The sequence below is a fragment of the Lactuca virosa genome, chromosome 6 (genome assembly GCF_052849685.1).
Source record: "Lactuca virosa cultivar CGN04683 chromosome 6, Lactuca_virosa_CGN04683_v6, whole genome shotgun sequence".
In the NCBI taxonomy this organism is placed as follows: domain Eukaryota; kingdom Viridiplantae; phylum Streptophyta; class Magnoliopsida; order Asterales; family Asteraceae; genus Lactuca; species Lactuca virosa.
This window is the reverse complement of record NC_136431.1, coordinates 84,836,668-84,861,989: the sequence shown is the minus strand read 5'-3', so window position 1 is coordinate 84,861,989 and position 25,322 is coordinate 84,836,668. Positions and strand designations below refer to the sequence as shown.

Here is a 25,322-nt window from a genome sequence, read left to right as displayed (position 1 = left end):
TCTCTTACTAAACATATCAAATTTAAGGGATAGATAAAACTCTTAAAAAGTTGCAAATGAAATAAGAAATTAATGCTAATTATATATCATATAAGTTCGAAAATTCAATTTTTGGATTTGATGGTATTTTGTTAAATGAAATAAAGTTTGGTTTTGGATTGAAAAATTATAGTTAATTGGTGTTTTGGAGAATGGGTAAAAGTGTTGGATTATTTAATTTTAAGCTTGACTTTAAATCTCAATTATTGGCAAATAGCACACAACTATAAAAGCTATCAATGTTGTCCAAACCGGTCTTGCTTGGTAAGGTTTTGTCTAAGTTAATTTTATATGTGCCCCTAATTGATTTTAAGCTTGACTTTAAATCTCAATTATTGGTAAATAGCACACAACTATAAATGCTATCAATGTTGTCTAAACCGGTCTTGCTTGGTAAGGCTTTGTTTAAGTTAATTTTATATGTGCCCCTAATTGCTTTATATATGAGTAGAATATATTCCCATTATTTGACTATCTATGGAAATACATAACTACATATAGTAGCACCCTTTGTCTATTACATAAAACTTTTAAAAAGTGATTGAGTAGGTAGAATTTTTAATCCAATATGTTTTATTAACGATTCATTTCGACAATATCTAAATAAAATTTTAGTACTAGTTTTCTTTTTACACCACATCAACAGTTTGTTTTAAATTGAAAACAATATCACAAGAACTTCCAAATTCATATATATGAAATCTGTTACATCCTGGATCGAACGTGTTCAACAAGTAAACGCCTGAGTAATTTCCCGGAAGCCGATTTGAGAATGTTGTTCACAAATATCACTCGCCTCAACCGTTTATAAGGTGCAACCTATCAATTATATTCCAATGAGTATTATCTTTTCTTGAAAAACCCCACGTGAAATACAAATCTTTACCTGCTCATTGATGAATCTCTTGACATCTTCTTCTGACAAACAGCTGTTTGATGACTGCACCACAAACGCAATCGGGATTTCACCAGCTTCAGCATCTGGAAACCTAATAAAGACGATAAAGTGTTCATACAATCATATATGCCCTAAATGAATATCAAGATTCATGAAATATTGCCTTTTTGACTTACGGGATTACTGCAGCATCTAGTATTTCAGAATGTGAAAGCAAAAGTGCTTCAAGCTCTGCTGGTGCAACCTGAGCATGCACGTAAAGATTAAAGACTATTTTGGCCATGCATGCAAGAAAATATTATAAAGAATCTATCAAAACAGGATCTTTACAAGATATGCATGATCAAAACATGTTTTACCTGAAACCCTTTATACTTAATGAGTTCCTTAAGTCTATCAACCACGAATAATTGACCTTCATCATCAAAATATCCAAGATCACCAGTATGTACGAAACCATTTTTATCTATCGTAAGCTTCGTGGCGTCAGGTTTATTGAGATAGCCTCGCATCATGCAAGCTCCTCGAACCCATATTTCACCAGTTTGATTTGGAGGAAGAGGTTTATTGGTATCTACACAAACTATTTGAGCTTCGATTCCTGGTAAAAGCGTCCCAGTTGAACCAGAGTGCTGATGGCCCATAATTGGACTGCCGAGTGAGGTGGATGCTGTCGTTTCAGTCATACCATATCCCTGTTGCATGGAATGTTGTAATTAGAACTTCACTGAAAGCTACAAAAACTATAAAAAAGACAATTAAATTTAGAGAAACTTACAAGAAGGAATTAATTTTTTTCTAAACATGATAAGAATAGAAAGAACAGGGACCATATCTGTAACTTCGTATTCAATTTATTATCTCAAATGCAATTGAAGTTTACCTGAAGAACCAAAACATGTGGGAACTTTTTGGCACACTCGTCTATCAGTTCTTTCCCCAATGGTGCAGCACCCGAAATGATTAGCTTCAATGACGACAAGTCAAACTTCTTGACTACATCTTGTTTAGTTAAAGCAAGTATAACTGGTGGAACAGCCCATAAATGTGTAACTCTATATCTCTGGATGTTCTTTAAAACCCCTTCAAAACTAAACTTTCCCATTGATACAACCGTATTCCCTTCCTGTAATTGAGCATATAGTATAACCGCGAATCCAAAAATATGAAACATGGGCAAGAAACATAAGTGTACATAATCTTTCTCCCCCATTGATCTTTGATCAGAAGTCATCATTTGTGAAGTTGCGATGAAGTTCTTGTGGCTCAAAATTACACCCTTACTAACACCGGTTGTCCCAGAAGAGTACAATAAGGCCGCAGTATCATCTCCACGAATCGAAACTTTAGGTAGTTCTGAGACTGACCCATATTTTGAAATCAAGTCTTTATATGAAAAACACCCGTTTCTTGAACTTTTTGATCCTAAAAACACAACCGGGAGTCCGAAGTTTTCAACTTTTTGGTACAGTTTTTGAACGGTTATGATGAGTTTGGGTTTAGAGTCTTCAACTTGTTTGGATAACTCTCTGATGGTATATTCAGGATTGACGGTGGTGACAATGGCGCCAAGAGCGATGATTGAGTATGAGCAGATGGGGTATTGGATTGAATTGGGGGCAAATATGAGAACGACGTCGTTCTTGGTGATACCCAGGTGGTTGTTTAAGGCGTGAGAGAACTTGGCGACGGTGGTTTTGAATTGGATGAAATTGAGGGTGTCACCGGAGTCGGCGTCGTATAGGGCAGGTTTGTTTGGGTAAGATGAAACGTTGCGGAAGAGAAAGGGAATCATTGATGTGTTGGGGTCTGCTGGGCTGACTAGCGGTTGCCGGAGTGAACGGAATATTCCGTCGCTGCCATAACCGGATTTCTCCATCGACTCTGTGTGTCTCTAATGATCTCTATAACTGCGCAAGTGTTAGCGGTTAAAACGTATAAGGAACTTCCCCCAGATGGCTCCAAATACGCGACATCTTGATCATTTATTGAGGTTTTTATTTTGCTCATACTTGTAGTCAATAGTTTCTCTTGATCTTTTTATTATGACAAAATTGCAAATGTTCATATGTTTTTTTTTTGGTTTTAGTCCAAACATCGACTTTTTTAGATTGATGGTCCTTTTGATCATGTTTGCTTGTGATTTTGGTCCTCGGAAACTGAAAACACTAAAATGCTCTTTCTGATATATTTTTTATATTTTTTCAATTTAATTTAAAGGAAAAGAAAATAAATAACTAATTTGGGCTCACATCTCTCTCTCTCTCTCTCTCTCTCTCTCTCTCTCTCTCTCTCTCTCTCTCTCTCTCTCCTAGGATAAGAACATACTTCTTTTTTCTTTGATCGTAACAAGAAAAAAAATACTCTTTTGCAGAAAAACCCTAAACCACTCTAGACCACCATCGTCAGACTGCTTCCGAAGCCCTTGAACCCAACCGCCGCCACAACTTCAGCCTCCACCGACAGAGCATGTTCCGAATCCTGCCCCCACGCATCGATTCATCAAAAGTTCATCATCAGCAGATTCATCACCATCGTCTTGGTTACGACGACGATTCGTTATCCTCCCCTAAAAAAGAAGTTCGATCAAAAGAGAATAAGGGGATGGTAAGCCCTTTGCATTTTGATTCCTTATAGTTGTGATTCTTTGTGTTTGCAATTGAAGAAGGATGTGGGTACTTACAGATCTGGGCAACTAAGAAGTGAGTGAAACAAGGGTGAAGATGAAAGGAAACAAGAGATGGGTCAATGAAGGTGATTCTGGATTTTGGATTTTGGAAAACAGGGGTGAAGATGAAAGCTCAAACTTGATTTCTTGTTTATCAATCGGAGGTTGCATTTACGAGACCAAAACCAAAAAAAAAAAAAAAAAACCAAGACTTGGAAACCAAAATCCCAAGTGCTTCAATGGGTTGTACATTTATTTCTTAACCTTCCTCTGAATAATCAAACCCAAAAGAACGATGACAAGAAGGTGGAGGAGAAGAGAGATTGATTTCAATAGAGATGGCGGTCTTAACTCTCCACAGAGAAGAGATGTACATACTAGTTCTTGAATTAAAAAAGTGTGTGATATAGATATAGGAGGTGGACAAATAAAGAGGTAAGAAGAAAGATTGAGTTATGAGATTGAAGAAGTTGATGGTGGTGGTATACGTTTTGGGATGTGGTGACACACACACACACATACACACAGAGAGAGGTGGGACCGGTTTTATATTTAATAATAATAATAATTTTAAAAAGTGAAAGAAAAATGAAAATTAAATTCATTAAGTGTATAATAGTCTTTTTAGTTTGAACATGAACCAAAACTGCATGTAAATTAGCTTAAAATGACCACGAATCCAAAAAAAAAATCAAAGTTTGGACTAAAACTTAAACGATTTAAAAATTAAATTCATTAAAGGTATAATAGTCTTTTTTTTTTTTATTCTTTTTTAATCAAATTATCTCCAGTTTGACTATGTCCTACACGTACTGGACCTCAATGCTTTTACATGTACCATTAGATTTCTATTTAAATTTTTGGTTAAATACTTGAGCCATTTTAACTTTTAGTTTTTATGAAAAAAAATCAAAAAAATAAATATTGTTCGATAATATAAGTTTTTAGCTTTTATTTAAAAAAAAAGTTTTAATCCAAAACTACTTCGAATTGCTAATAAGAGCTTTTTAGCTTTTGGGTCTATGTAATTTTAAAACTAAACTACAATATCTAACTTCACTTCTCCGGTTTCCAAATTCCACCTACCAACTAGTTTGTCATATACGCCCTAAGTCTCCTTTTTCCTTTCCATCTAAAATCTAACATGCATGCAATTGATGTTTAGGCATATATCTATATATCCCTCTCATCTTTTCCGGCTCTGTCAAAACTTCATCTATCAGAATTAGTGACAACGATTCCATAATGTAATTGGTTTAATTTTCTATAATGCAAGTTTAACTTTTTATCCGAATTTTGGTTGATAATTTTAATCTTTTCTTTTTTTTAGAACGGTTGGTTAGTGGTTAGAAATTAATATTATCAAGTTAATAGAATTCCTATATGTCCTAAATTGATTTTTTTTTAAATCAATTTAATTGCAATATTTTAATTGTCATCGTACAATGAGTGAGATGGCAAACGGGCAACAAGCTGTACCGCTAAGCCTTTTTGAATGGTAAAGTTAATCCTTTTAAAGACTACATCTGAAGATCTAGGGGATATAACATTACTATGCATGATTCGTTGTACTCTTTTAAGAAGCTCTACCACATCCGGTGCGAGGAAACCAAACGTATCAAATGCAAATGGTATGAACACGTGTTGATTTTCCATGCACGATTTCTCATGTTTGGTGACTTTGCATGTAGCTGCTTTTAAAGCAGCATGTCCCGCCGTGAAACCCCAGCCCTCAGGCCCACGAGAGGGGATACCCCTGTAAGATCCACACATACGTGTTTCCCTCCTCCCCATCCAAAAATCAAAATGTCAGCCGGTCTGAGGGTTGACCTTCCTTCTGTCGGGTCAGTCAAGAAATTAACAGGTGCTTCTTTCTTAGTGGAAACCCCGGCACACTTAAATATGTCAAACAAAACATCTATAACCATATCGTGCCTGTATTTGAACCCCGGGAGTTCTTTACAGTGAACTGCATGCTCTCCAAAAGAGTCCAAACATGTCTTGCGACACACAGGACATATCTCGTCAGCTGGGAATATGGGAATCATGAGTCGATATTTGAGAATAGTACGATACTCCACGGGAGACATGTGTTGAATTAGGGACATCCAATCTATAACGGTGAACGGAATGGAAAGGCGGGTTGCAAATTTTTTGGGTGGTATCGTCGGGTTACCATTCCTTCCAAGCAAGCGGTTTAAGTGGGTTTGGAAAAATTAGTTTGAGCGGCTTTTAAAAACCGCAAGAAACTTTATCAATTTGCTTTGTGGGTCATGCATCTCCTTTTTCATTTAATTTTCAAAGAAAAAAAAAACAAGAAGCATAACATGCATATATGCAAACGTGGCGTTTTATTTATTTGTTTTTTTTTTCTACATAAGTTTGTATACATATATATCGAAAGTAGATATATATTACAATTCAAGCAATAATCACTTGTGCATTATGCATCAAAACTTGTACCAAAACAAATTTATATGTTTTTTAATTATTTTCTAAATTAGTTTGTATATTTTTAATATTATGTAAATTAGTTGTGTATAATTTTTATTAGTTTGTGTTTATTTTAAAATAAAAAATTAAATGGGTTGAGTGGGTTGGGAAAAATAGGATTTCCATGTGTTGTGGGTTGAGAAAGATAGAAGAGAGATGAGAGAGAAATGCTGATGTGACGCTGAAATGGCAGTGGGTTGGGAGGGTAGGACTCCCTCCACCCTAAGAGTCAAAGCCTCTACTAGTGGCTAGTCTTTACATTAGCTGATAATTTTAATATATAATTAAATAAAGGATGTTGTCAATTATTTAAATTTTAAATTGTTAATTTGTAATATTTGTAATTGTATATTCGTTTGTCATAGATTATGTGATTTTTTTTATTGAATCGTTTATAACTTTGTTAAGTTTGTGAATTTATGAATCGTTTGAAAAAAGTTATGTGATGAACATGAATTCGGTAGGTTATGATATGTTAAATTTGTAATTCTTTTGTGATTCTAGCGAGAGTATAAAGGTTCTTCAAAACACAATTTTTGCTTGTAATTGAACGTTTTTCTTTTTGCTTGTATAGTAATTATGGATGTCTTTATTTAAATTAGAAAAAACATCATAAATGGTCCCTGTGGTTTCCCCAAATCTGAAGTTTAGTCCCTGTGGTTTAAAAACGTCATAGATGGTCCATGTGCTTTCAAAACTTTTGACGATTGGTCCTTATTGCTAACTCCGTTAAGTTTGTCCGTTAACTAAAGGGCATTTTCGTCTTTTCACGATCACATGGACCATTTTTGATGTTTTTTCTCTTATTTAAAAATAAATAAAAAAAGAAAATAATAAACAAAGGGTCTCTCTCTCACACACACACACTACAATGCACATGAACACACTCCCTGAAGTTGTCGGTGGCGATCGTGTGGGATGCTGTGAAGATCACAAAAAATATTAGAAGGTATCAGATATATCTCATAATACTACTCATAGATCTCTAGATTGAGATTGTGTTACTACTCTCAGGCTCGTTCTAGAAAGAGAACAACTGTCTCTGGATATGGAGCCTTCGCCACCTCTGTTACTGTAATCTGGAAACTCGCTAATGGAGGTGCTAGTTACAGGAGTCAAGTGAGTCTCCTTCTATAAAGAGCATCAAATTTGGTTTAAACATTCCTTCAATTTTTTGATTTACAACATTTCATCGTCTGGGTTTTTGATTTGCACCAATTACAACATCTCATCTTCTGGGTTTACGTCCATCTCTACCCCCCTTCTACATAAAGAATCGATTACAAGGGTGTAAGTGTAATTATTCGGATTGATTCCAAATTTTTTTAATCTCTCGGAATACCCTTTCATTACCCATGGACTAAAACTGGTGTACACGACAACATCTGGTTTAAATGAATCTAAAATCAAGTTTGGCATATCTAGCTTCTACCTAAGAGTGGATCGAGTTTGAAAAAATAGTTCTTGGAAATCTTGAAAAAGAATCGATTTTGTCATATCTGTCACACCCCGAAACCGATGGCGGAAACGTTCCGGGGCGGAGGACGTCATGTATAGCATCACAACCAATGAATAACAGCAATCATAGCAACACAACCATTACAGTGAATACTTAAATAAAGATGTTTACACCAGTTTGAAACTTAGTTTAAATTACATCCAATAGTTTTGTATAGTCTAAACTTAAAATTCTTATTGTTCCCGTTCCTCGAAAATCCAGCAAATACCTGTCTACTGATTTCCTGAGAATACAAGCAGTTTAAAAGAGTATCAGCATAAAGCTGGTGAGTTCATAAGCGATGGTTTGCAGTGAAAATCGTTGATGAGTTCGGAAATATTTGTATAGTTTCAAGAAAATCCGATATTTTCCTTAGTGAAAATGTAGTGTTATCAGTTCTGAAATAAACCATGAATATCTGTATGTTTCCAAGAAAATTCGATATTTTCTTTAGTGAAAAGGGGTAGCGTTATCGATTTCGTATAAAACCATGAATGTTCGTTACTGAAAACTGTAGTGATATGCGAAAATACGACCTCATGTGACTAGCTAAAACTAATCATGAAGTGTAAGTATTTTATATGTGAACCCATTGCATAATCGGTTCTGTTTGAAAAACCCTGGCTTTAGCCAGAATACGTAGTGTGTATCAGTTCTATTTAGTAAAAGTAGAACTATTGAAGAGTGTTAAGCTGTAAACTAAAGGTGATTTATACATAATGTGAGTCGTATAACCATGCTTGATATGACTAGTGACCTTTCCAACGTTCTTTAGGCGTTGAGTGAAATGACATTTGTACATCTCAGGCGTGCCCGCCTAACTGTAGCTAGCAGTCCAGATGTGGGATTCTCAGTCCCGAATAGATCTATTCACAAATCTCACGCTCTCCCTCTAGGAGACTCTGGTTATACAGTGGTAGGATTTATCCCTGTACACCTAAGGGTACAGTAGTGAAGTAGCGCCTCACGGTATCGTACAATCTTGTTTACGTGTAGTGTAGTATCGTTCTACCGTAGTGAAAATCTGTATGTATATCGTATATAGTGATAATTACAGTTATGAATACCATGATAAAGTAGTGATGTAAACTGTAAACTATTTCTGTCTTAGAGCATGTATTCAGTAGTGAAAGTTTCTATACTTGATATGTCTTAGAAAAATCTCAAACTATACCGATTATAGTTTGCATGTATAATGTAGTGAATAGCGAGTCCGGAAAACTATGCAATTTTAGTGAAAACGCCCCTTATGCTCAACACAGTACAAAGGGTTAAAGTATGAGAATTGCATGAGTTTTGAAAACATATATGTTTAGCTTGTATTCCCCCCCTGAAAACACAAAAAAAAACACAAAAAAATGTAGGGGTATGAACTCACAGTTCTTGTTGTGAAATCGTTGACTGAATGAAGATCCTTGAGTTGTTGCACGTGACACTTAACGAAATCCTATTATCAAATAAATACATATATGTATCTACATTAGCGATTTCGATAGATAAAGTGTCATAAGAACACTTGAATTTGGTTGAGGAATGTTACCGGGACTTGATCGAATCGAAGAAAATGAGGTTTCAGCCAAAAGCACCACCAAAAAAGGTGTTTACGGTCGAAGAGGGGTTTACGGTTCTTGAAGGCTTGGACCGTAAACTCAAGAAAAGAGTTTACGGTTCTTGAAGGCTTGGACCGTAAACTCAAGAACAGATTTTACGGTTCTTCAAGGCTTGGACCGTAAACTCAAGAACAGAGTTTACGGTTTCTGAAGGCTGACCGTAAACTCAAGAACACTAAAGCTGGATGCTGATTTCGAAGAGATGAGTGCCCTGAGACATTCCAAAGCGACCCAAACGTGGTTTTCTCGATGATTTCCGAAATTTGAAGGCGTTTTGAGTGTTTACGGTTAAGGTTCTTAGAGAGAGAAGGAGAGAGTTTTTGGCCAGAAATGTTCTAATGAAGGTGGAGGCATCGTATTTATAGGGGTGAGGTGGGGGTCCACTCTTCACTGACCGTAAACAGGTTTACGGTCGTAAACGAGTTTACGGTTGTAAATGAGTTTACGTTCGTAAACGAGTTTACGGCCGTAAACACGTTTATGGTCGTAATCTCATTTAGACCGAAAATGCTTGATTTTTCGAAATAATCGGGTTTCCGCGCGATTTTTGATTCCGACTCGTAAACCAAGAAGTTTGACGGAAAAGTTAACGAATTCGCAATTTTAATAACAGAAATCGCGTAATGGAAAAGGAAAAAAGTTTCGGGTTGTCACATCATCCCTCCGATAGAGGGAATTTCGTCCCGAAATTCGAACCTAGAATACAAATCATGGATTAGGAAAGAGATGCGGATACTTCTGTTTCATCTGATCTTCGCGCTCCCAAGTGAATCCAGGTCCCCGCTTGGCATTCCATCGAACCTTCACTATCGGGATGCGACTTTGTTTCGTTCGTTTGACTTCCCGATCCATGATTTCGACAGGTTCTTCCACGAAGTTGAGGTTTCCGTTGATTTTAATCTCATCGAGAGGGATCACAAGTGTCTCATCGGACAGACACTTCTTTAGGTTCGATACGTGGAAAACAAGATGGATGTTGCTGAGCTCTCGGGGTAACTGGAGTTTGTATGCTACGGGACCGATCCTAGCAAGGATTTCGAACGGTCCAATGTACCTTGGGTTTAGCTTTCCACGCTTCCCAAAACGTATCATGCCTTTCCAGGGTGAGACCTTCAGAAGGACGCGGTCACCAACCTGGAACTCCAAGGGTTTTCATCTCTTATCGGCGTAGCTCTTTTGTCTATCTCGTGAGGCTTTCTGTCGTTCTCGGATTTGCACAATCTTTTCAGTTGTCTCTCGGATAATTTCAGGACCAGTGAGAGTACTGTCGGGGACTTGACCCCTGGCTAGCTGTGTGTCACCCACCTCAGCCCAGCACATAGGGGATCTGCACTTACGGCCATAGAGGGCTTCAAACGGCGCAGCCTTGATGCTGGTATGGTAGCTGTTGTTGTAGGAAAATTCAACCAAAGGAAGATAAGTGTCCCATGATGCGCCGAAATCGATGACGCAGGCTCTCAACATGTCTTCCAATGTCTGAATTGTTCTCTCACTCTGTCCATCAGTCTGCGGATGATAAGCCGTGCTCATATCCAACTTAGTTCCAAGAGCCTTCTGTAGAGACTGTCAGAACCTCGATGTAAACCTGCTATCTCGATCGGAGATAATGGATGCAGGTACACCATGAAGGCGAACTATCTCTTGAATGTAGATCCGTGTGAGTCTCTCCATCTTGAAGTTTTCTTTGATTGGCAGGAAGTGGGCGGACTTCGTTAATCGATCGACAATTACCCAGATGGCATCGTGCCCACTCGGAGATCGGGGTAACTTGGTGATAAAATCCATGGTTATCCTTTCCCACTTCCACTCAGGTATTTCCGGCTGTTGAAGTAGACCTGAGGGCTTCTGATATTCGACCTTCACCTTGGCGCAAATCAGGCACTTGCCCACGAAGGTAGCGATCTCTGCTTTCATGTTTGGCCACCAATAGAGCTGTTTGAGATCCAAGTACATCTTATCCGAACCTGGATGAACGAAGTATTTCGTCTTGTGAGCCTCATTCATGACAACCTCTCTGTACCCGCCGAACTTTGGGGTCCAGATCCGGTTCATGAAATAGTACACTCCGTCTCCTTTGACCTTCAAGTTCTTGTCCATTCCTCGCAGTGACTCATTTGCCACATTCTCGGGTTTTAAGGCTTCCAGCTGAGCCTCTCTGATTTGCGCGGTTAAATGGGAATGGATGGTCATTTAAGTGCCTTCACCTTACGTCCTGTATACTCCTTTCGACTGAGGGCATCTGCTACCACATTGGCCTTTCCGGGATGATAGCGAATTTCGCACTTGTAGTCATTGAGTAACTCTACCCATCGCCGTTGTCTCATGTTTAACTCCTTTTGATCGAAAATATGTTGCAAGCTCTTATGGTCGGTGAAGATAGTGCACTTGGTTCCATAGAGATGGTGTCTCCAGATCTTTAACGCAAAGACCACTGCTCCCAACTCTAAGTCGTGAGTTGTGTAATTGCCTTCATGTGTTTTCAACTGCCTTGAGGCATAGGCGATGACCTTACCTCTCTGCATGAGCACACACCCTAGGCCCTGATTGGATGCATCACAATAGACTACGAAGTCTTCCGTCCCTTCGGGCAGGGACAAGATAGGTGCACTGCACAGGGCTTGCTTCAATGATTGAAACGCAGTGTCTTGCTTGGCTCCCCAACTAAAGGTTACCCCTTTTTGTGTTAGGGTAGTTAAAGGCTTAGCAATTCTCGAGAAGTTCTGGATGAACCTGCGATAATAGCCCGCGAGACCCAAGAATTGCCGGATTTCTGTGGGTGTCTTTGGTGCAGACCAATTCTCAATCACTTTGATCTTGGAAGGGTCCACGTGTATGCCTTCCTTGCTAATCACGTGTCCAAGGAAATTTACCTTCCTGATCCAGAATTCGCACTTCGAGAATTTCGCGTATAACTTTTCTGCCCTTAATGTTTCCAACACCTGTCTCAAGTGTTGCTTATGATCATCTTCATACCGCGAATAGACAAGTATATCGTCGATGAACACGATCACGAACTTGTCTAAGAAAGGGCGGCACACCCGATTCATCAGGTCCATGCATACTGCCGGTGCGTTGGTTAGACCAAAGGGCATTACTACAAACTCATAGTCTCCATAGCGAGTTCGGAATGTTGTTTTGGGAACATCATTCTCATGAACTCGCAACTGGTGGTACCCTGATCTTAGATCTATCTTTGAGAAATAACTGGCTCCCTGAAGTTGGTCGAAGAGATCGTCGATTCTAGGTAAGGGAAATCGGTTCTTGATAGTAAGCTTATTCAGCTCATGGTAGTCAATGCACATCCGAAAGGATCCATCTTTCTTTTTCACGAATAAGATCGGAGCTCCCCAGGGTGAGGAACTCGGCCTTATGAATCCTTTGCTAATCAGCTCATTGAGCTGGCTGGATAATTCCTGCATTTCCGCTGGCACTAAACGGTAAGGAGATTTAGCTACAGGAGTAGCTCCGGGGATTAAGTCGATACGAAACTCAACTTGGCGCTCGGGAGGGATTCCTGGGAGATCTTCAGGAAATATATCAGGGAAGTTGCAGACTTCGGGAAGACTCTCGAGGTCTTTAACTTTTTGCGTCACGTCTATAACGTGAGCTAGAAATGCATGGCACTCCTTTCGCAGATACTTCCGAGCTTTATTGCATGAAATGATACAGAGGTTTGAGCTAGGCTTATCTCCGTAAATCATGAGGGCTTCGCCAGAGGAAAGATTGAGACGGATAGCCTTCTCGAAGCAAAGAATATCAGCACGATTGGAGCTTAACCAGTCCATGCCGATAATGACGTCGAAACTCTTGATGGACACAGGCATAAGATCGATAGGAAAAGAATAATTGTCTAGGGTAAGGGTACAACCTATGAATATGTCGTTAGTGCTCTCCTTCTTTCCGTTAGCCATCTCGACGGTAAATGTTTCGGTTAGAGGTTGGGATTTACATTTGATTAGATGTTTGAATGTATGACTAACAAAACTCCTCTCCGCACCAGAATCGAAGAGAATGCATGCATAAGAGTTGTCAAGGAGGAACGTACCCGTAACAACGGTAGGATCAACAACTGCTTCCTCCTGTCCCATCACCAGTACTCTTCCCGTATTGCCCCCAGTTGCCGCCTTGGGGCAGTTTCTCCTGAAGTGCCCAGCCTCTCCACATCCATAACAAGTTTGACCAGCACCCGCTCACAGTGCCTGGTTGGTTCGTTGAGCCGGTGTCTTGCAGTATCGAACTGTGTGTCCCTTCCTTCCACAGTTGTTGCAACTCAGCTCACGGCAGGGTCCGTGATGGTGGAAGTTACACTTGTTGCACAGAGGTAGTTTTCCAGCATAACCACCGGTAGGGGATTGGGTGGTTGGAACAGCAGTGGGAGCAGCAGCAGGAGCGGTAACAGCATGAACTGCCACTATTTGTTGCTTCTTGGAGGGCTCCTGCGAAGACTGTCCCTTTCGTTTGTTACCAAACTTCTTCTTCTTCCCACCGCTTTCCTTTTGTGGTTCAAAGACAGCTGCCACTTCATCCAGATCGATTCCGTGATCGATCAGAGTCTGTGCCAGATCCTTGGCGCTTTCAAATGTGTTCGGTCTAGCAGCCAAGACATTTCCCTTGGTGGGTTGCGTCAATCCCCAAATTTACCTTTCGACTTTCTTGCTTTCCGGGGTGACCATTCCCGGACAGAGAAGCGCCAGATCACAGAATCTAGCAGTGTAGGCAGCGATGTCGGAACCATTCATCTTCAAGTTCCAGAGTTCGTGCTCCAACTTTTGCACTTCGCCCCTCGGGCAGTACTCCGCGAGCATGAGCTCCTTCAGTCTTTCCCAACCCATGGCATTAGCCACTGGCAGGGTTAGGGTTTTGACTCGACCATTCCACCAGGTCAAAGCTCTGTCAGTGAAGGTGCAGGCGGCGAAGTTCACCTTGTTGGCTTCAGAACAGACGCAAATTTCGAAGATGGATTCGATCTTCTCGAACCACCGCGTCAGAGTGATGACACCTCCATTTCCGTCGAAGGACTTGGGTTTTGCAGTCATGAAGTCCTTGTAGGAACATTCTTTTTGATGTCCCTGACTTCCACCTGGTCTCTGTGGGTCGGTTCCACTTCCAGCCCCACCAGCATTCACTTGTGCCATTGCTGCAGTCACGGCGGCGGTAACTGCTGCTTGAAACATGACAGGGTCGAACTGAGGAGGTGGTGGTGGTGGCGGAGTGTCGTCGTTCCTTCTGATGGGTCTTGGTCGAGGAGGCATCTTGTTCTAGAAAACAGTCAGGAAGAAGAGGACGGTAAGTCCTCGAGATATAAAATAAAATATATCTCATCCTGATAATAAAAGTATACTACCGAGCGATAAGCACAGAAAGGTTACTATCACGAGTAAGTTATCGCTTAAGGAAGAAGAGGTAGCAACACTTAGAGTGAATCTGTATACTGAGTTTGGCTCTAGCGAAAATACTCCTATAGTATTTTATGTGAGATGATGTTTGGTAAGTTTCAGGCCTTCTGTAACACCACAGTCACTCCCAAGCACATGTTGGTCATGTCTCGACTGAATATAGTTGATCAGGCTATATCCACCCTAGACATGATTACATAACTGCCCAGGTTTAACCGCAACGTTCCAACATCCAAATACTTTTGTTCTTTTCTACTAGCGACACGAATTTTGTTATGTATGCATGCTCGTATACTTTTTATAAAATACTTTATATTTTGAAAGTATACTTTTAGCGTAGAGCACTTAGGCCCCTTAGTGTTTATAGTTGTATACCACGTAAGGTTCGGTATACTAGTTCCCTATAAACAAGGGCTCTGATACCAATCTGTCACACCCCGAAACCGATGGCGGAAACGTTCCGGGGCGGAGGACGTCATGTATAGCATCACAACTAATGAATAACAGCAATCATAGCAACACAATTATTACAGTGAATACTTAAATAAAGATGTTTACACCAGTTTGAAACTTACTTTAAATTACATCTAATAGTTTTGTATAGTCTAAACTTAAAACTCTTATTGCTCCCGTTCCTCGAAAATCCAGCAAGTACCTGTCTACTGATTTCCTGAGAATACAAGCAGTTTAAAAGAGTATCAGCATAAAGCTGGTGAGTTCATAAGTGATGGTTTACTGAAAACTGTAGTGATATGCGAAAATACTACCTCATGTGACTAGCTAAAACTAATCATGAAGTGTAAGTATTTTATATGTGAACCCATTGCATAATCGATTCTGTTTGAAAAACCCTGGCTTTAGCCAGAATACGTAGTGTGTATCAGTTCTATTTAGTAAAAGTAGAACTGTTGAAGAGTGTTAAGCTGTAAACTAAAGGTGATTTATACATAATGTGAGTCGTATAACCATGCTTGATATGACTAGTGACCTTTCCAACGTTCTTCAGGCGTTGAGTAAAATGACATTTGTACATCTCAGGCGTGCCCGCCTAACTGCAGCTAGCAGTCCAGATGTGGGATTGTCAGTCCCGAATAGATCTATTCACAAATCTCACGCTCTCCCTCCAGGAGACTCTGGTTATACAGTGGTAGGATTTATCCATGTACACCTAAGGGTACAGTAGTAAAGTAGCGCCTCACAGTATCGTACAATCTAGTTTACGTGTAGTGTAGTATCGTTCTACCGTAGTGAAAATCCGTATGTATACCGTATATAGTGATAATTACAGTTATGAATACCATGATAAAGTAGTGATGTAAACTGTAAACTATTTCTGTCTTAGAGCATGTATTCAGTAGTGAAAGTTTCTGTACTTGATATGTCTTAGAAAAATGTCAAACTATACCGATTATAGTTTGCATGTATAATGTAGTGAATAGCGAGTCCGGAAAACTATGCAATTTTAGTGAAAACGCCCCTTATGCTCAACACAGTACAAAGGGTTAAAGTATGAGAATTGCATGAGTTTTGAAAACATTTATGTTTAGCTTGTATTCCCCCCCTGAAAACACAAAAAAAACACAGAAAAATGTAGGGGTATGAACTCACAGTTCTTGTTGTGAAATCGTTGACTGAATGAAGATCCTTGAGTTGTTGCACGTGACACTTAACGAAATCCTATTATCAAATAAATACATATATGTATCTACATTAGCGATTTCGATAGATAAAGTTTCATAAGAACACTTGAATTTGGTTGAGGAATGTTACCGGGACTTGATCGAATCGAAGAAAATGAGGTTTCAGCCAAAAGCACCACCAAAAAAGGTGTTTACGGTCGAAGAGGGGTTTACGGTTCTTGAAGGCTTAGACCGTAAACTCAAGAAAAGAGTTTACGGTTCTTGAAGGCTTGGACCGTAAACTCAAGAACAAAGTTTACGGTTCTTGAAGGCTTGGACCGTAAACTCAAGAACAGAGTTTACGGTTCTTGAAGGCTTGGACCGTAAACTCAGGAACAGAGTTTACGGTTTCTGAAGGCTGACCGTAAACTCAAGAACACTAGAGCTGGATGCTGATTTCGAAGAGATGAGTGCCCTGAGACATTCCAAAGCGACCCAAACGTGGTTTTCTCGATGATTTCCGAAATTTGAAGGCGTTTTGAGTGTTTACGGTTAAGGTTTTAGAGAGAGAAGGAGAGAGTTTTTGGCCAGAAATGTTCTAATGAAGGTGGAGGCATCGTATTTATAGGGGTGAGGTGGGGGTCCACTCTTCACTGACCGTAAACAGGTTTACGGTCGTAAACGAGTTTACGGCCGTAAACACGTTTACGGTCGTAATCTCATTTAGACCGAAAATGCTTGATTTTTCAAAATAATCGGGTTTCCGCGCGATTTTTGGTTCCGACTCGTAAATAATTTAATTATATACATAACTATATTATTTTCAAAACCAAGAAGTTTGACGGAAAAGTTAACGAATTCGCAATTTTAATAACGGAAATCGCGTAATGGAAAAGGAAAAAGTTTCGGGTTGTCACAATATCTAACCTGTGGCGTCTGTTTTTCAATTGACAATACTATAAAACTAGAATAAGTATGTGTATGGTGCCTAAACTGGTACAAGCGTCTAGCACAATGAGCAAGGAACAACAATGGTGAATTGATGGTCGGAGGCTCATGTTTGTCAGACCAGATTAAAGATCTCAGAAATAATTTATAGTGTTGCTTTAGTTTCGACGATTTGATGGTGATTCTTGATGATGAATCTCAGATTGTTATAATGGAGATGAAGGTCTTGACAGTGTATATCGATGGGAAATCGAGAGATGATGAAATTAACATTTAGGGAAGAAGGAGATAACACACCTGCTACAACAGATCTTGAAATGAGAGATGATGAAATCGATTCCAAGAAATCGACATGTGGGGTGGGGATTATACATCGACAGGAAATCGAATAGGTTTAGGTTTTGCAGGTGTTTGCTACATATTCATCTTGTAGAGAGAGATATGAGTGGTTTCATATTTTGTAGAGAGGGAGGGAGGGAGGGAGGGACGGAGAGAGAGAGAGAGAGAGAGAGAGAGAGAGAGAGAGACCCTTTCCATATTAAATTTAATTTTTGTAAATAAGGGAAAATGTCATAAATGGTCCCTGGGTAGTAAAATGACAAAAATGTCATTCATTTAACGGCCAAAAGCTAACGGAGTTAGCAAAAAGGACGAAACATCAAAAGTTTTGAAAGCACAGGGAGCATCTATGATGTTTTTAAACCACGAGGACTAAACTTTAGATTTAGAGAAACTACAGGGACCATTTATGATGTTTTTTCTTTAAATTAGAATAGAAAGATAGACCATTAATTTCGACCCCACCGATCATTACTGTCGCAGGTTCCAAACAAAGAATTTTTTTTAAGGTAAATTGAGTAATCTAATCATTTCTTGGGTGTTTTTTAAAAAAATAACCCCTTTATTTTTAAAAAATGACCACTTATTTCGGAATGGTCATTCTGGAACATGTTTCGGACTAATTTACGGGTGGGCCGGCCCATTACCGTTCCTCCGAAATTCTTATTCCGGACTATCCGACCGTGTTCCGGATCGGGAATTTGAATTTCAAATTCCAGAATATAAATAAAAAAAATCCGGACCCTCGCCTTCATTCTGGATCTTGCTCCGACTTTCCGATTCAATTCCGACACGTGACCCCGATCATGATTCAGATCTCCGACACGCAATTCTAATCTCCAGCATGCAACTCCGACATGGAATAAGAGCACTATGACCCCATTATTTTACAGGTACGATCTTCACTTCAAAAATCTAGTTTGCTTGTTTGTATAAGGTGATTATTCATCTACAATTACTGTTTTGGAATGCGTAGAACACCTCCGGGATGAAGTGGAAATATTTCGGAGTTTAAATTAAAGATGTCATTATTGTAGGATCAACTGAAAAGTAGATTAGATGTTTAGGTATTATTAATTTACATCGAAAAGTAGTGTTCCGGATCTTAAAAATTCATTCCGGAAGCCTCTGGAATGCGAGGAACTGTTCCGAAACATGAGGAACTCATCCTGAACACGAGGAACTGGTCCGGAATTGCTATAGAATATTGGTCAGTTTTCGTTTCGAAATGAAGTGATAACACCTTTTTTATTTGTGCAGCACGACATGGTTTTTGATGCATCCATTACACTCTCTTGTAAACCCAAAATTGGCAAGGAAATTCTTGCGGTATTCAGAGACATACCCGAATGCGAGACTATATTCTAAAATACATGTCTTGGGAGGTGGTTAGACATTCCTAATGTAGATGGGGATCCTTTGATTCTACATGATGTCTTTTGCCACGAAGTTGTCACCGACCCTCGAAGCCAAGTAGAAAAAATGGTTTTTGAGATTGGGGGTTACGAACTGTCTTTTGGGAAGAAAGAATTGTGGCTCATCATCGGCTTCCGTTTTGGTGATTATTTTTCTGCTTCTACATCCGGCGCCGCCTTCCGTTCCCGTGCCTTTCCTATGGTCCCGAGGAATGTCTCGGTCAAATTAGACGATGTTATGACGGTGTTTAAACATTCACTTAATGAGTTATCGGACGAGGATGCAGATCGTGTATGTCTTCTATACGTGTTAGAGAAAGGTTTCAATGGACGGTTGCCTAAACAACCTGTTATAGAAGAGTATTTTTCTTTGCTATCCAACCTTGGTGAATTCAACAGGTATAATGTCGCCTATTTTATAATTACTAATTATAATTACTTATCGTTACTAATATTTTTTAGAAATTTTATTGTTAATTAATTTTTTATATGGCAGATATCTATGGTGGAGGATAATTTGGGATCAATTGTATAAATAGCTAGTTACTGTATTCAAGAAGATTGACAAACATTATACATCTAGACGAACCGAAAGAGAAACAACCTCAAAAAATGGCCTACACCCTAAACGGGTTTTTATACGCTTTTAAGGTAAATATATGATGAAAAATTTATTATTTATTTTTGTTTGCTAAAATTCTAACAATTTTTTATTTGTTTGCTAACATTCAGATTTGAATTCTTGAGTTTTTTTCGGTGAGCAGTTTGTTTGGTACCCGACAACAGAATGTGATCCATCGGGCTATTGCATGGTCAAAACCCAGGCCTTTACAAAAGACTCACTTCAACCAGTTTTTACAAATCGGCGACGTATGGTTACTTAGTTATTAATTTTTTTTAATTTATGTTATTTATAATTTTATAATTTTATTGGAAGGATAATAGACTCGTATAAAAGTTGGAGCCGACAGAAGCTGAGATGCGTGCTAAATGGTGGATAGTTAGCTCGGCGTGGATTTATCGCCCAGATTTTCCTGACACTAAAGTTCACAGGGCACCTTCTCTAACACCACCACCCAAAAACTCTCATACCCATAAGCCTCGACAAAAGAAGGCATAAATAGATGATCAATCTCACCCGTCACCACTACTACCGTCGGCCGCTGAACCATCAACTGACAAGGACTGAATTATTAGTGATCAGAATAGTCCAAACTAAATTCAAATTCAAATCCAATCAAACGAATCCAAATTATTAGTGATCAGAATAGTCCAAACCAAATCCAATCAAATGAATCCAAATTGATTACAATTTTCAAAACATAGATCAGAATAGTCCAAACTAAATTCAAATCCGATCTCATCCAACAAATTACAATTCAGTTGGATCGGTTTTTATAACTTAGTTTTCAAAAACTAGAACATTTGAAAACCACATATAATTAGAATATTAGTCAACTTTATAACATAAACAAAAATAAATTATTTAATTATGGTCTAAAATTTATAAACACCTACTAAAAAATATATTATAGCTTAATATTTTATAGATATAAAACTTTTGAGAGAAAATGATATTAATATTTTTTTTATTAGGTGAAACCTTGTTAATCTATTTGAAAAAATAAATTAATAAATAATTATAGATATATATTAAAAATAAAATAAATAATAAATTGTTATTCGGTTTTTTTTGGACTATTCGGTTCTTATTTTAGATACCAAAACTAATCCGAAATCCAAAATAATAATTTGGTTTTGTTGAAAACCAATCCAAAAATCAAGATATCTGAAACCAAATAGTTCAATCCAAATTGTCTAATTGGACAATTCGGTTTTATCCAAATAGAGAACAACCCTATGAAAAATGAGGTCCATCAATTGAAAAATGAGCTCGGTGAATACCGCGAGCAGTTGAGGTCACATGATGAGCGTTTAGCAGAGCATGGCTCTACTTTAGCCATGGTTCTAAAACTTATCAATAAGACTTTCGGAGACGATGTTGGTACCTCGAAGGGGGTGGAGGTAGATTGTTAATTATAATATTGTTTATGGTCGTTATGTTTTTGCATCGTTTACAAGTATGTATTATTGAATCGTACATGCACTCGTCGTGTCAGATGCTTGTACCTCATACTACAATGACGATGACCTATAGGAGCATGATTATGTGTTAGGTACACCAGAACAGCCGCTGAATGACAACCCTGAGGAGTCGTCTCCATGTATTCAATCGTCTGAATGTAAAAGAGATTTCGTAGGATGAATACAAAACACCGTCGGCAACACCTCTTAGGCGTTCTAAGCGCCAAAAAGTTATGTCTATATGGTATAAGTCCTCATGGATAAAAATGAAGAGGAAATGTGTTATACGACAACAACCAGCACCGTTGGACAATCTTTTAGATCCTACCGTACACAGTGTATACAAAGAATGTAATGGTTTGTTGTTGTTTGGTCACGGTTATTTGAACGATTTTGCTACGATTGAGTTTTGGACACGGTTATATGCGGATAGTAATGGAGGATGGTTGTTATGTGATGTAAGTAATATAATTATGTGCTCATTACATATTGCGCTTCTAATAACAATACTTACTTTAATGCAAAAAAAAATATTTCCAGCACATCATGATGTGGATCTCATTGTTGCTAGAGCGTAGAGCGGATGATGCTCGGTGGACAGTTGTGTCGTCAGCTTTCAACACTAATACATTTGACTAAAGTGACATGGCTGACCGATCCGTTTACCAAGCTTGGGAAAACTGTGATACGATATAATTTTGTTTGGATTACAATACCTAAGTATTTATATACTAATTAATTAATTCTAAACTTTTTTGCAGCTTTACATCCCAATCAATATACCATATGCTCATTGGTTTTTGGGTGCTTTGGATTTGAAGACATTCAAAATGACTATATACGACAGTCATCGGAAGAGCGGTTACTATTCGGAAAATGATGATTGGTTTATAGGTATGAGAGCCTGCATCCACACACTGCTAGTAGGAGTCAACTACTGGGGTACCAAACCAACTGATTCAATCCCACTTGAGAGCTTCAAGATGACCCTCGAAAAGGCCCCAGACGTACCATAACAGATTAACAAAAGAAGGGATCGTGGGGTGTTTTTTTGTTGGTTCCTAGAGGCATTGATCACAGGTAAATCAATTTATATAAAGAGTAAAACCGGTGCATGGGCTATAGGTTATCGAAAACGACTAGCGGAAATTTTTGGGTTACAAGGACAAAGATAATTTGAACATTGTACTTGTAATATGTGATGGTTTTTAGGTACAACAAATAAACTAGAAAACAATTCCTAAGTTCACATGCAACCTACTTGGATCTATGTTTTAACTATTGAACATACAACTTTGAATTGCAAAACAAGAACCTTAGAGGAGAGAGGCTAATTTCGAAATTAACAAACTAGGGTTTAGGGTTTACATACCTTTCAATTGTTATAGCAAACAATTGATATTCCCTTGGTCTTGATCTTGATCTTCTTGGAAGCTTTAGCACCACAAGTGTAATGCCTATAATGGAATCACACCCAAACTAGCAAGAAGGAAAGTAGAAGAGAGAGGGGAGAGGGAGTATGCAAAATCTCGGCCTTAGGGTTTCTTCAAAAGAAAGAGTGACCAAAAACATGAACCAGGAGGCTCCTTATATAGCTGAGGGATCTAGGGTTTAAGGGAAACCCTAGTTATCCTTTGCTTAGGGCCTAAGCAAACCCAAGGGCCTTATCCAAGCCCCTATGGACGAAATTATTAGGGTTTCCCCTAAAGATTTCGTCCACCCTCTTCCAAGGGGGTTCTAGAGCCTTCCACTCAACTATTAGATAATTGCAAACTAGTCCTTGTACCTTATAATTAATTCTTTTAACCCCAAAATCAATTCTGATTAATTTCTGGCTAACAATTAATTAAACATAATGATTTCTAATTAATATATTAATCCATTAACATATTAATAAATCATTTATATATATATATATATATATATATATATATATATATATATATATATATTAATTTATTAATCTTATAAATTAATATCTCTCCTTTCATAATTTCCTTGTCCAGTTGCTAGGTTGAGGGCAACCCAAAAGGACTGTGCTGCTATCAATTCAAGTACATACCAATTATAGTTATGGGCTTAGACACCTAATCCAACAGTCTCCCACTTGGATAAGTCTGTAACTATAATTGCTAGTATGCCTTCTAAATTTGACCAGCAAATTGTAGCTTCCAAAAGCTGCTGCCGAACTCTGACCCAGTCAGTTACGTGTCCTAAGATAAGTGATCATATAATCCTTCGTTCTGCATGATATCCCCAGACAAAAGACATGGAATGTAATCAATCACTTTGTCCAGAATCTATGTTTCCCGATTCCTGATTTGTGATGATGTAGGACTTCTAATTGAACACATCAATTTAGTCCTGGCTGGGCCCAGCACATAAGTCAACACCAAATCATCGAGGGGCCCACAGATATCGCTTTTCCTGTTAGGGCAAAAGGAACGAATAAACGTTGACTCATATGCTTGTATCTTTTACTCATCAAATTATGCATGACAATACGTTTTATAACACCAAGTTACTGATGCGTTTTCGTATCACCAATGCACAACCGACTTGTAAATTACAACTCATATATCTTCGTTTCAAGATTATAAGATATTATCGTCTCAGTATTACTCGTGATGAATTCCATGAAGTAATACTCTGAGCGAGGGTTTATCCAATACTCAAATCTCAATTTCTGAGTACTCATGAATGTTGCAGCAATTCTATTGCCATGTCTATCCTTAGACAATCTGCAATCCAATTCATGACAGTCTTAATTCACTACTTACTTCCAAGAGTACGAGCGACTGTGGAGTTTGAATAATCTCATTATTCAGGAAGTAAAACATGCAAAAATGAAACACAATAATAAACAATTGACAAAAGGTAGTAGCCAAACTTATAAATAATACTTTATTATTTAATCACCAAAAGTCAATTACATTTACTTTGTTACAAGTTTCAAAAAACTAATCTAACTACTAAAACTAATATCATCTTTCAGTCCTATGCTCCGAGCATGCTGAATATGCTTAGCCCTACTCAGACCCTTTGTAAGAGGATCTGCTGGGTTATCTTCAGATGACACCCTCTTTACTATAAGATGGCCTTCTTCTACTCTATGTCTGATGAAATGGTACTTTCTGTCGATATGTCTGGTCTTACCATGATCTCTCGGTTCCTTTGTCAAGGCAACCGCTCCTTCATTATCGCAGAACAGTTCCATAGGCTCCTGGATGGTTGGAACAACTCCGAGATCCCCGATGAAGTTCCTCAACCAAGCTGCTTCTTTCGACGCTTCACTCGCTGCTATGTACTCTGATTCACAAGTAGAATCAGCCACCGTATTTTGCTTGGAACTCTTCCAAGTAACTGCTCCTCCATTCAGTAAAAATACCCAGCCTGACTGAGAACGGAAGTTATCTCTATCCGTCTGAAAGCTGGCATCACTGTAACCATCTACTCTCAAGGTATCACTGCCACCAAGCACAAGGACCCAATCCTTTGTCCTTCGCAAATACTTGAGTATATTCATAACTGCTATCCAATGAGCTCTACCTGGGTTTCCCTGATAGCGACTGACCATGCTCAAAGCAAATGCCACATCAGGGCGAGTACATGTCATAGCGTACATGATCGATCCGACAGCGGAAGCATAAGGTACACGACTCATGTCATCTATTTCAACATCTGTACTCGGGCATTGAGTCTTACTCAATTTGGTATTGCTCTGGATAGGTAGCTCTCCCTTCTTGGAATTTTCCATACTAAACCTCTTTAGTACCTTATCCAAGTATGTGCTCTGACTAAGTCCAATTATTCTCTTTTTTCTATCTCTCAATATTCTAATCCCAAGAATATAGGCAGCTTCTCCAAGGTCTTTCATGGCAAAACACTTTCCAAGCCAAGACTTAACTTCTTTCAAGGTTGGAACGTCGTTACCAATGAGTAATATGTCATCGACATACAACACCAGAAAAGTTACTATACTCCCACTAGCCTTGATATACACACAGAACTCATCTTCACTTCTAGAGAAACCAAACTCTTTGACTTTCTCATGGAAGCAAAGATTCCAACTGCGAGATGCTTGTTTCAATCCATAAATGGATTTCTCAAGCTTGCACACTCTATTGGGGAACTTTGCATCAACAAAACCCTCTGGCTGACTCATGTAAACATCTTCAGCCAACTTCCCATTAAGGAAAGCAGTTTTGACATCCATCTGCCAGATTTCATAATCATGAAAGGCAGCTATGGCGAGCAATATCCTAATAGATTTAATCTTAGCTACTGGTGAGAAGGTCTGTGACACCCAAATTT

General features: G+C 38.6%; 1 protein-coding gene across 2 annotated transcripts in view; it reads right to left on the bottom strand.

Moving 5' to 3' along the window:
• Nucleotides 1–676: 676 nt before the first annotated feature.
• The window catches only part of LOC145120684 (putative CoA ligase CCL7), a 56,925-nt gene continuing 32,279 nt past the window's right edge, over nucleotides 677–25,322 (bottom strand). The window contains exons 1-6 of one of the 2 annotated variants that reach the window (XM_079056483.1): nucleotides 22,381–22,902; nucleotides 1,821–2,847; nucleotides 1,297–1,632; nucleotides 1,114–1,181; nucleotides 926–1,028; nucleotides 677–858 (exon numbers count right to left, since the gene is read on the bottom strand). In XM_079056483.1, coding sequence (XP_078912609.1) covers nucleotides 745–858; nucleotides 926–1,028; nucleotides 1,114–1,181; nucleotides 1,297–1,632; nucleotides 1,821–2,816 — 1,617 coding nt within the window. In that variant the 5' untranslated portion in view covers nucleotides 2,817–2,847; nucleotides 22,381–22,902 and the 3' untranslated portion in view covers nucleotides 677–744. Of the gene's footprint in view, nucleotides 859–925; nucleotides 1,029–1,113; nucleotides 1,182–1,296; nucleotides 1,633–1,820; nucleotides 2,848–22,380; nucleotides 22,903–25,322 lie in introns of those variants that run through there. The other variant, XM_079056482.1, reaches the window with a different exon arrangement.